This window comes from Lissotriton vulgaris, chromosome 2_1 (assembly GCF_964263255.1).
Source record: "Lissotriton vulgaris chromosome 2_1, aLisVul1.2, whole genome shotgun sequence".
NCBI classification, from domain to species: Eukaryota; Metazoa; Chordata; class Amphibia; order Caudata; family Salamandridae; genus Lissotriton; species Lissotriton vulgaris.
This window is the reverse complement of record NC_141687.1, coordinates 1845458080-1845471271: the sequence shown is the minus strand read 5'-3', so window position 1 is coordinate 1845471271 and position 13192 is coordinate 1845458080. Positions and strand designations below refer to the sequence as shown.

The window sequence follows — 13192 nt, the reverse complement described above, 5'->3', positions numbered from 1 at the left end:
AAGGCACCAGGCAAGCTTTCCTGGTCAAGGTCAATAAGAGACCAATCAGAGGAAAACTTCAGAAGAATGTGGGAAAGATCCCTTCCCTCCTCCAGTGTCTACCTTGTTTGCATTGCGTGCTCCTCTATCAGCTGTCTCACCATAACAGTTACGCTCTGAACTTACCTGGCTGGTGTACTTCCCCAGTTTGTCCCCTCGTAATATTCTACTGTCTTCCTCACAGAGTCATATGGACCCCTCTGTTTCCCAGTCCTCGGGTTCTCCAGGTTGCCATTTACTGCCACCCCTTTACTTTGAACCGGACACTACGGGAAGGACGTGGACCCATAAGCATTAAACAACCAGTAGTCCATAGGAAGAGGATATCAAACTCCCGTTGGGTCAGTTGGGGATAGAAAATAGGCTGACACCAAATTAAAATTGCCCCCATTAGCAAATGAGATAGCTAAAAGAACGGGCACTTTTGCAAATAAGGGCGGTTTTAAAACTTGTGAAGACAAGCTGTAGAAGTATTTTGCAAGGTATGGAAGACTGCACGCATTCATGCTTACGGCAATAATTGTGGTAATATCAGAGGAATCGGCAGTAAAAACCAGCCCACTAGTTCATAAAACAGGCCCATAAACAGCCAAAAAACAAACAATACACTGATTTATGAGCCCAGTCCTTCAGTTATTGCCAGATTCCCCTACATGCCAGTCTGACCCCAACTACTGAAGGCTCCTACGGTGTTTCTCTAGTCCTCACACCTATTTTTCCACTATCAAGAGCATGTGCTCCAAGTTCTTGTGACTCGAAACTACATCACTTTCTACGGGAAGACGCTTGAGAATTAGCATTGGAATCCACCAACCATATCGTTTTTTGTAACTCAAAACACACACCATCACCTTCAACAAAGACTGTATCTGGTCTGCAAAAAGAAAAGGCACTTTTGAGGAGAGGTTCCCATAAGTGGGGAGACATCACATGAAACAGTGTGTCATCTTGCTAGAAGAGCTGAAGGTCTGCCAGGTGCCTGGGAGCCTGCCAAACCTGCTGAGAAAAGGGAAGGAGTACATTACCCTGCAAGGAGATGACTGCCCGAGCAGACGCCCAGCAGCTTTGCCAGCGGCAAAGTATAGGTCAGAGAAGACGGAATAAATGGAGTGTAACTGGTGGCAACCCAAGTTTAGGAGTCAGTCTCCCAGCTATCACTAAGTTTCCTGAACAAGCATTGCATGTCTGCATAGTCCGAAAATCACTGTAAGCAAAACGTTGTAGCCTGCCGTCAGGAGCATACTGCTTTGTGGTGACTCTGCCACTAGCTGAAACAGTGGTCAGACAAAAGACAGGGGATCCCTGTTTGGGGTAGTGTGACATAATGGGCATAAGCGGTTACTTTGCTGGAGCCTCTGCACTCTTAGACCGACACCAGGAAAAGCAGGCTTGTCAGTTTGCCTACACCGCTGCTGTGAAGTGCAAGCAGGACCGCTCAGGCTGCTGTTGCCTGTGGCCCTTAGGCTAAAGATATCAGAGCACCCGGTAAGTGAAGTACACTAACCATGAACTCGAACATAAGCTATGCCTCTACCACCAAACTGAATGGGTAGTTTGCTCATTTTGCATTGCAACCCTGACAAAGCTTTTTAGTAGTGGAACACAATTGAACTAACCTACAGGTACAGAACCAGAAAAGGTTGTCTCTGTTTCCTATCACCTGGTCACTAAAGACTATAATCCTGTAGCACCAGTATTAAAACCCTGTGCTTTATTGACCTTACTTTGAGAAGCATTACATTTTGGTGTGGAATAAAAGTACTTCTCTTTTTCTTTAATAGAGTAAGCAACATTTATTGTATCTGTTGTAACCCCCACACTATGTCCCTGAGAAGCTTTTGACTACCTGCCCATGCTACCCTGAAACTCATGAGCAGATAGAGTGAACTCGGCAGCTAGTTTGGTGGTGCAATAGTATGCCAGGTCCTGGGACATAAATGCTAAAAGATCCCAATATCCACATAAGGCCCAATACCCATATGGCCTTTGGCCCCCAAATGGTTTCTGACACCAGGCAAGACCACAGCTCCTCAAGAGGAGAGCCGAAGACACATGGATGGGCTGTTGCAAACTGAAGGAATTGAGCTACCTCAATTTCTGATCAGTATGTGGACTTATGTGCTATGAACTTAACAACCCAAGTTTCACAAGGCAGAGACACTAGAAGCCTCAGTCAGGGACTCCTAATTGGATTTCCCTGGACATGACAGAGTTCTTCGCAGCTTAACACTTCAATAAAACAGACCCTGACAACCCAATTTTACAACTGTTCCTACAAGGAGTTAGGTAAATCTCCACATTCGTGTTTGTTTAAACACGATAAATAAAGATTAGGAGATCTACAACACATATAGGAACCATTATCGCTGTTCACGGTCTTTCCTGAACTACCTCTAGCCTGCAGTGTTTTTTGATCCAGAAGAGAAGAACAAATCACATGTAATGTGGCATATCTTCTAGCCACTAGGCCTGAATGCATGGTTTAAGTTCCGAATAAAACGTTTCAGTTTAAAACGATTAAAGAAAACAGCTGGACAAAAGAAATATTACTGCGCGGGCAAAAGTTGGAGATCACAATAGATCTGGGATTACCAAATTAATGTTGGGGACATGGGCAGTTTCACCTTTAATAAAAAAGAAATCCGGGTCTTCTTATTTTCGGATGACTCCATATCCCCATGGCACAATTATTCTAGCCCTGGGCTTTCTTTTTACGCCCAGGCTCACTACAATTGGTTCAAATGAACAAAGCATGACCCCTTCTTACTGAATACACAGAATTGTTAAGTCAAGGTCCAGGATTGAGGACAGGGAATCCCAGTGACAGGCTCATCTGGTAATACTATATTATCTGTGTATCTTGGCCCCCTCCTGTTGCCCATTGATAGCTTAGGGTTCTACTGGAAACTAAAACAAACAACTCATGGGGTAATGGTAACTCACTCGGAAAAGGGAATGTAAAGGACTAGAATGATCTGTCTGTGGAGATTTCCAGCAACAGTATGAGCCGAGCTGCGTGTAGTACTTCGGGTAATACCTTTAACTTGTACTGCTTTGTAAGAATGAACTCTTTCCTGTATTCGAAGATTTACATTTTGAAACCCATCTTTTGGCTGTTCAAATCACGTTCTTATTCTATCTGTGGCGATGTACTTGTTGAGCTGCCTACACCCTGGTGTGTGGGCTCCATTTATTAAAGCTAATTCTTCATTTTGTAGGTCTTACCACACTGTGACTATCCAGGTGTCACTACCAGATGACTCCATATAACCTAGACACTGTGTTTTGAGTCTGTCTTTTCATCTACCAAACCAGTACATTCGTAAAGGGGAAGTTTTAATTCATGCTAAAGTGACCCAACTGGCTTAACAAACCTCAAAATAATTTGTGATGGTAAATTCCTGGACAGGAAAGTTGTGTCCTGGGTGTACATGTCAATTGCCACCCAAAGGGTCTGCCTGCCTTGGAGCAAAAAAAAGCATGGTGTTTCTGGGGCCATCCCAGGTAGGACAGCAGGAACCCTCACTGCATGCACGCCACAATGCGTGCCTACTGTCCTACCTCAGTGCACTCAAAGCACTTTCCGTGGCTGGGGTCTTCCCAACTTACTGTGCCTACCCTAGAGCAAAATCTGCGTCAATTTCCGATTTTATCTGGCCTCTATGTTTCCAAGATAAGGATGGTCACTGTAGTATGCTCATCTCGGTAAGCCCACTACAAGGCAATCTGCTGAGTCTGGCCTCGCAGCACCAGGGGTGCAACAAACCCCTAGAGTGCAGGGGTGGGGGGCAACCCTTCAGCCCATGGCTAATGAGTATTAGCGAGATAAGGGAGACTCTGTAACCTCTTCACATTTTACAGGGAGGAAGGGGGGCATCACTTGGTTACACCACTGCCCTGCAACAAGTTTGTGCCCGGGGTGGTCCTGCATCAGTACACCCAAAGCAGTGAAATGTCCCTGTGGCCGACTGTGGGGCCCTGCAAACCTTGGGGCCCTGCAAACCCTGAAGCCCTGGGGTTGTCATCCATCTCAGGTGAGCTTCTTACTCACCAAGGTTGAGAAGTTTAAGAGCAGTGAAGAGCTGGTTCGCTAGTCGCAGATCTTGCCACGGCGCCTTGGAGCAGTGGTATTTAACAAAGGGGAAACAGCCGGTCCTTAGGATGTGGTAGTTGGCCCCCTGCACTTCCCAGTTGAAGTAGGAGAGGCCAAACTGGTCGTTACACACAGAGCTGTACTTGACACAGAAGGAGGTCCAGTAAGGTAGTTTCCGCTGAATCAGGTGCTGGGTAAGCACTTCTGATGCCTTTGGCCTAGGCCCGATGGCGTGGCCTCGGAAGAGGATAACCTGCAAGCAGAGTTTGTGGGCCTTTCTCAGGAACGTCATCACTGGAAAAGAATAAAAGACTGATTTCAGGGACCAGGACATCCGCAGAACTAAAAACAATCACACACTAGAAGCAAGGAGTCGCTCTGGAGAATGTGCACTTCAACCACACACATTTTACAAATATATCCTATGCTAATATTAATAATCTATGAAATGCCATTATGCAACACTCCTTTGTGTGAGCCGACATCATACAGTCCTAAGTAGACTTATGTTCTCATGGTTGCCCGTTAAAATTACTGTACTGAGGAACTTGGTGACATTACAAGTGATGACCAACAGTCTAAGATCTCACAAAACTCATAGCTAACACTCGAACTCCTGAGACATCTTTTAGTGATACTTTGTTACTTTTTACATTTTTTGTTTTTCTTTTCTTTGCAGTTGGCTGGAATCTATGATTCCTATTTCGTCTGTGGTCCCGCTGTAGGAAGTGCATGGTGTCACTTTGTTTCGTTTACTTATAAAATCCCATTATGAAGGCCCTTTAGTTGCATTAAAGGGAAGACCAGCCACTCCTCTTAGCCGAGTCAAAAGAGAGGCAATGTCAGTTAGAGAGAACCTTACAATAGCTGAGAAGTAGACATGTCAAACCTGACATCCTCAGTCAGTTGTTTTCACCATTGGCATACCGAGTTATGGAAATTGTTGTTTTGTTTAGGTCTTGCCTAGGCAGTGCTTGCACTGTCTCCACAAGACATTCTGTATTCAGGTATCGACTTTAAGCTCCACCCATCTTTGCAATTGTTCCTATTACTGTCCTTTGTAAATGGTGGCTTTTGATTTGTGAAAAGGCTTAGTAGTCCCTCCTTACTACCTCTCTTCTGTTACCTTCCATGAGGACAGCCCCTCTTACATGTGTCCTTACTCTCTAGGTTTCATTAACAGATAGTGAGCACTATTTAGTTAATTAATGTCTTGCTGAAACAGGCACAAAATGCTGTCCGGCTTTTGTAACCCGCCCTGGTTTGTAGTTGCTTTACCAGGCACAACATGTTATCCCACTTCTACAATCCATGATGCCGCAGACGAGGTTATATGTTTAAAGTGTGTTTTACTGTTAAATTGACAATTTCTTTTTTTTACTTCACACATTTAAAGCTAAAGCGGGCGTGCCACGATTGCTTCAAGAGTACATAAATAGTAAAAAATGCAGGCGGCGTCGTATTTGTTTTCCATTTATTTATTTTTGTGGCAATTGAGGCACGCCACGCTTTAGCTTTAAACATTTCAAGCTAAAGCGTGGCATGATGAAATGGCTACAAAAGTAAATAAATAGGAAAAAAAGCTGCCACCTGCCTTTTTTTCTATTTATTTACATTTGTTACAATTGTGGCAGGCTGCGCTTTAGCTTTAAACATCTTAAGCTAAAGCCCGGCATGCCACCATTGGTGCAAAAGTAAATAGATTTTAAAAAAGCAGGTGGCCATCACATTTGTTTTAAATTCATTTACTTTTTTATCAATCGCGGCACGCTGCGCTTTATCTTCAAACATTTAAAGTTAAAGCGCGGCATACCATGCTTTTTTTTTCCGGGATCCGTGCTTTTTTGAAGCTTATATTTTAGGTCCCTTTGTGTCGCCTTTACATTCTGTGACTCTTGGGAAATCCCTTAGGCACAGGGAGAGCCAATGTCGAGACTCGTAAACCTTCAGTGTTTAGTGCAATTTATTACATCAGTCCTCCTCTGTCGATTCAGACATTTAGATTCATGTTGATTTCTACAATTTACAGCAACGCAATATCGTGGCATTTAAAATTGTTGTTTAACCCGCTACAAATCAACGACCAGGAGACATTTGCTGCGTAGAAGCAAATCAATAGGTCAGCTCAGTCAATGCACTAAGCTAAGATGGCTCCTTTGTTTGGCCTCTATCTCTTTGTCATCACTATGATAGCGCAAATGAAGAGAGAAGACAGACTACTTTCACCCCTTTTGAATATGGCTACCATGTATATCACACTTCTGAAAGCTCAATGACATGTTAAAGCACTTGTTTACAGGGAAATTACATATCAGCACAAGATGACGCCTGGGATGAGTTCTTGCCTATCAAGCGCAAAGTGTTTTTTTACTGTACGGAATCTCCTCTGTGCTGTTAACGAATCCTTGAAAAAGGTCTGTGTAAACCTTCATAGTGTTTAGTGCGACTTATTCAATATGAAGTTCCTTTTGTTGCTGCAGAACTACTACGGAGTAATTTATTTTGAAAGTTTTATATAGCGCGAACAAGATCTTTGCAGATATCAGAGCGCTTTACAGACGAAGGGTGCAACATGTGAGTAAATAACAATTGGGGTGGGGAAGGTACATGCGGGAGCATAGTCAGACAGATACATCAATAAAAGGATTTTCAGACCTGTTGGTATTGCTTCTTTTTGGCTCTTCATGCATCATCTTTAAGGTACTCACTACGGTCAAGTATGTTGAATGCATGGCTTTCAGCACAGTTGTAGTTGTAATTTTAAGCATATGTTTAAGAACATTGCAGGACTTCCTTTACACGTAGGTCGGCTTTATTTAATGGCCTCTTGAAATAGTTTGTTTCTGGTTATTTTCACCCTCTGTAAAACTCAGGAAAATTTTCATTTTTTCCTGGGCAGAGAAGCCTTCACCATCACTTGGCACAGCGTGAAAGAAAATACAGCAGGTTCACAGCACAATTAACTTGCAATTTTAGATTTGTCTAATCAGATGTGAAATCTAATTGACTTTTTCAAGTGACAAAAAGGTTAAACTTTTAACTCCACGTTTTTACAATGTTATTGTCATTTTGTAATTTCAGTTTTTTGTTTTTCTGATTGCCTGTATTGTTTACTCGCCGTGCACAAATATAAAGAAATGTCCATTTGTTCTTCTGTCTTCATGGTAATGGACCTTTTACATCATCCAACTTGACGGGCAGGGCAGGATAATGGAGTAATATCTGTCCGTTGCTTCAAATAAGTCACTCGTTCTACCTCCTGACACTCATGTCCTATTATGAATTCGCTAATATTCTACTCCGAATTGTCTTTAAACTATGCTCTTACCCCAATGGTTAAGTCACTGCTGCAGAAACAATACACTATGTCACTGCACTCTAAGCCACTCTACTCAACACCACTGAACTCTATGCCACTCTACCCTACACCACGACATGCTGTACTGCACTGTACTCTGCACCATTCCACTCTACTGCACTCTATGCCAATTCACCCTATGCCACTACACTCTACGCCAATACACATCATGCTACTCTAATCTACTGTGCACCACTGCACTCTACACCACTCTATTCTACACCTCTGCACTCCAACATGCACCACTCCACTCTATGCCTCTCTACTCTACTCCACTCTACTTTATGCTATTGCACTCCATCCCACTCTATTATACACAACTTCACTCTTTACCACTACACTCTACACAACTCCAGTATAAGCAATTCCATTGTACTTTACACCACTCCATTCTATGCCACTTCATGCTACACTACTCTGCAAAACTGCACTATATGGCACTGCACTCAATGCCAATCCACTCTACTCTTATCACTCTACTCTATACTACTTCACTCTACACTAAAACAATCTACTGTACGCCATGCCACTCTATACTACAGTACTCTAAGCGACTCTTTCACAATCTATGCCACTCCACTCTACTGCACTCCATTTCACTGCAATATACGCAGCACCACTCTATGCCATTATACTCTACACAACTTTACAGCTCTGTACTCTAAATAACATAATTACTATACACATAATTCCCCTTTATACCATGCTACATATTTACACTACACATCACACAATGCCATGCCACGCCACACAATTCCACAACTAACATTTCAAATCCAACTCAACAGAGTTCCACCCAAAACACATACATTCACTCCATAACACAAGGGTAAACGACACTCATTTACAGAGCCAATATCTCTAACTCAAATAAATGCAAGACCCTTCGCATTTCTAATGGTTGTTTTTTAACGTTGCTAAAATGCCAGGACCAGATGAATGTCATACGATAGGGCTCACTTGAAAGTCTAATGTGCGAGACTCATGAGTGACAACTGAGAATAAATGTGTGTGTGTGGTGCGGGGTAATGTGTGTGTGGTGCGGGGTAATGTGTGGTGGTGTGGAGCGCTAGATCGCAGTCAAAAGCCATTGCTTTTTCTCTGCCAGCCGTTCCAAGAGTGCCTTGTTACCTCCATCTCTTCGCCGTAACTTCCTGTGGTGCTGGACAGGAACTAAGGCGACAGTCCTACTTTTACTACTGCGACACCGCCCACCTGTTAAGTACCCTATCCACCATTCATCTAAAGGTCACCAGAAGACGCCTTATCACGCAAGTGCAAAACGTTCGGGCCCTGGACTTTCAATTACGAACTCAAATCATCCTGTGAGTGTTCAATTTTCGTTCGCCCCAAGCAACTAGACGAAAGCAGTGGATTGCAATGACTGATAGCAGGGGCGCAACTAGGTCCTAAGTTCGGGGGGGGCTAACATGACATACAAAGGGGCGTGGTTAACATGTTAATCAATGGGGGCGGGGCTAAAATGGCAGACAATCAGGATCGGGTAATGCTCAGGCCAAGCTAAGAAAAAGAAATGGCAAATTCTGCATTCGAAACTAGACAACAATCAGTTTTATGAGAATTCAATTGGAGAACAGAGGGTAATGTGAACCATTTATATAACAGACAAGGGATGTGTTCATCTTGCAATAAAGTGTCACTCAAATACATTAACTTTTCTTACAACAATATTATGTAGATGGTTAAAATCACACCCTTTTTTCTAATGGAATGCCCATGAAACTGGGTCAAAAGAGCCCAGAACAACATGCTACTCCCTGAAAAACCTAGACTGTTCACAATTAAAGCATGGTGCTTTCATGTAGAGGCAGTGGAAGTAGTGGCGGGTGGGATGCTGTGCAACAGCATCCCCATCATCACCATGCTGGAATTCAGAGGGTGCATGAGAAATAATAAAGCATTTACATTTTGATAATATCATATTACATTTGCTGTTCTCCAAAAGACAGGTCAATTGCCAGGCTGTTGATACTGCAAAAACACAGAACTTGGTAATTGCATCCCTGTCACAAAGTTCCAGCCCTCACCTCTTCGGCTGGCGCAGCTCCTATTATAATTGCATTTATATAGCGCTCACTAACCCTGATGAGGCGATAAAGCGCTTTTTCGGTGAGTAGCACGCTACTCTAGGACCCATAGAGGATCAGTGGTGAATTAGTATAATGAAATATGAAAGTAATTTGAGCACTGGGCATGTTAGTCTATTATTTGGATTGAGAAGGATAGCGCAGGGATAGAAGAGGGAAAAGGTTTGCATTTATATAGCACTTACTACCCCATATGAGGTGTTGAACCGCTTTTTGGTGGGTAGCACGCTACTCTGGAACCCAAACAGAATTAGTGGGGACTGATATAGGGAAATATGAAATTAATCTTAGTGGTGGAAATCTTAGTCTTTTATTTGTATTGAAAATGAATAGTTGAGGGATGGAAAAAGGAAGGGTCTAGAATGTGTTTTTTGGGGAGTTCATAGCAGTAGGAAGGGGTTTGGGATGAAGATGGAAGAGTCAGAGGGAAGGGTTTTGAAAGGCTTGTTTGGGAGATCTGAATAGTAAAAGAGGTATGAGATGATGGAAGGAGGGGTAGAGGAGAGAAGAGTATTGGGTTTAGGATGAATGAAAGAGTGTAGGTAGAGAATATACTGATAGAGGTGTAGGGTTAGAAATAGGGCAGTGCATTGGAGAGGGTAGTAGAGAGAGGTTTGAGATGAGTCCGAGTGGAGGTAGGGAATATATTGCGAGAGATATATGGTGAGATCTAGGGTAGTGCAAAGTAATCAATATAAAGATATGTAAGTACATGAAAGGTATCTAAATGCATAAGGAAGGGAATCTATGTAGAATAAAGTTGCATTTAATAAACTAAGACTTTCAAATGGTGTTGTACTTGTGTGTTTGTGTAAGGTGTTAGATTATTCCGTACCATTACAGACCACTATCCCGCCTGAAATAAAGGAAAAAGCAAAAAAACCTGTATTTTCACACTGTAATTCCAGTAATCAGTTTCATATCTATAGCACCAAGAGGCTCCAGGCGTACATGTTTAACAAATGGCCAAATAATACTAAAGAATGAAGAAAATAACAAAATGAGACCACAACCAAGCCAAATTGTCTAGTAAACAAAATATGAAATGAAACTAAGAAAAAGTAATGAGTCTAGTCTTATGGCCTGCGAACAAACCTGGTGTTATATATCAGCTTAACAAATTGGGCCTGGCTTCAGATGGAGGAAATTCTTACAAAGAACCAGTAGCGGTCAGTGGAGCGGTCAGTGGTGGGAGTGCTGCCGAGCGGTGACCTGGGTGGAAAGGGGCAGGGTGGGGGTAGTAAACTATGGAATACAGCCAAATACAGGTAAGTAAACATAAAAATAAAGAAAACGAATTTTGTTGCGCGCACTGCATCACCAAATGCAATGCAGTGCGTGCAACAAAAATTGTTTTATTTATTTTTATGTTCCTAAATTGTGTATTATGATGATGTAACAATTAAATTACTGCACAGTGAATGTTTAAGATTTGCAGGTATTATCGGTCTTTATTTAGATAGAGGGTAAATCGAAGAAAAACGTGAAAATATACAAAAAATCCACAAATAAACTTACGAACCTGATTACAATACACATACCACCAATCCAAACCAAGGACATGGTAGATATATTTGGCCATCATGTGTTGTTACAGTACTGTGGACTACTTTAATAAGGTCAACCTACCCCTTGACTGGATGTATTAGAAATGGGCCCCATATGCTTCAAACAACATCCCAGGGACCCCCCCCCCCCCCCACCCCCCCACACCTGTGGCGCCACTGGTCGGGCCACTCAGCAGATAAGGGGGCTTGTAATGCTTCACATAAGCATCTCATCTCTTGCAAGAACATGCCAGGGGCACCACCGCCTCAAGGCCACTTGCTGAAAATGAGGCTACGATCTGCTTTGCAACTGCATCACTTGCAAGTACCACCCTTCCATAGTACCACTGTCCAGCCCACTCAGCAGACATGGGGGCAGGTATCTGAGGCATCACTGCCCCAAGCCCACACAGCTGAACTGAGGCCTAGCACGCGCTCCTGGCCACCACCTCCATTACACTTTTTGTGTAAGGTGAGGACACACCAGGTGTCGCACAACTTCACAGCCATCATTCTCAACGCAGGAACTCTGCTCTCACTTCACCATGTGACCCTACAGCCCACCCAGGAGTGCAGAAACCGAATCCAAGCACCTACATCCCTCGATGCACAAACATTGTGGGGTACCACGGCCCAACATGTTATTTCCAACCAAGCAACGCCCTCCAGTGGCAAGGTTTGTTAAAAATAATAAAATCGGATTGATTATAGAACGGACCAGTCAAGCATTAAATTAGAGTTGCTTTCTGCTCAGCTGGTAGCGCCTTCCTATTAGAAGTTGGCCCCTGTTGTCAGCATCTGGCGACAGTGCAACCCCAGGTACCAACTGTAGGTGCTTCCATGCACCCTACCTCAATGTGCCGCTTTCATAGCCAGCACGAGCACTGTCACCAGTGCCAAAACCCACTAGGTGCTATATCCGTGCTTTTGCACATTCACAGCTACTCTCCACCCCAACAATCACTTCCAACCAATGAAGGGGCCATAGGATGAATGAGCAGCACTATCGTGCGCCCCTATTCACTGTGTTCAGTCGGGAAACTGATAATGCTCGTAAACCTGGGATGTACTTTGCGCACAGCGGCGGGTCACATGAAGAATGCCCGTACAGGACCCACAGGACGCGAGTGTGGTGCTCTTAACACACCCCTCTAACATTTACCATTGCAGTGTGTCTCCTCTCCTCGTGCAGATCTGCGGGTTGAGCAACGCTCCAAGTACAGACTGGATACAAGTGAGGACAGCTCCTGAGAAAAAAAATCAGTTGAGGTGTCCCTCGACAAACTGTGTCCAAAATGCGCAGGGCAGGCGGGGCCTCACTTGAGAGGTGAGCCATGAAACACAAGCTCACACAGCAGGACTCTTGGAGCAGAGAGTGCGAAGATGTGCACAGCAGGGGCAAAGGGATGGCCAGTGCAGGTGACGCTTTTCCTTTGTAAAGGAATTCCTGCTGGCGTCATATCTCCCTGCTGTGCACATCTTCACACTCCATGCTGCAACGCACATCAAACGTGCTTAGGTGAAATCCCTGCTTCAGGCAAGGAAATCACCTCGTGGCACCCCTCTTAAAGAAAACAAAAGGTAGGGGGCAGGGAGGGTCACTGAAACCTCAGAGGCGGCTGGCTCGGGCTGGTTCTGGGCCTCTTAGAAGGGGTCATTAAATCACAATCTCGGATACTAAAGCATCCGAGAATAAAAGTGGAGCCTTCAATACAAATGAAAGTGGAGAAACGGTTTTCATACTTTCATTATTTTACATCATTGTAAATCAGGAAAGTGTGTCGGGCTGTCATCTGAACCTTGGCAGCCCGGGCTGAAGATGACGACGGGGGGGGCTGAAGCCCGTTCAGCCCAATGGGTGTTGCGCGCCTGACTGATAGCAATAAAATAAAACACTAGAATGTTGTTTGGCCATCATCGCCAAGCTGACCTCATTGCAACCACATCCCATTAAGTCCACAAGCCTCGAGTTTGTTGTGCCTCGTTCTTTTTGCAGTGTATACACACGTGGTGGTGTGTGTGTGTGTATATATATATATATATATTC

At 43.8% G+C, this 13192-nt stretch overlaps 1 protein-coding gene across 2 annotated transcripts in view; it reads right to left on the bottom strand.

Annotated features, from left to right (window-relative positions):
• The window catches only part of C2_1H15orf61 (chromosome 2_1 C15orf61 homolog), a 55025-nt gene that overhangs the window by 38292 nt on the left and 3541 nt on the right, over positions 1-13192 (bottom strand). For both annotated transcript variants that reach the window (XM_086958010.1, XM_086958011.1), the window contains exon 2: positions 4091-4426. In XM_086958010.1, coding sequence (XP_086814136.1) covers positions 4091-4424 — 334 coding nt within the window. In that variant the 5' untranslated portion in view covers positions 4425-4426. The remainder of the gene's footprint in view (positions 1-4090; positions 4427-13192) is intronic.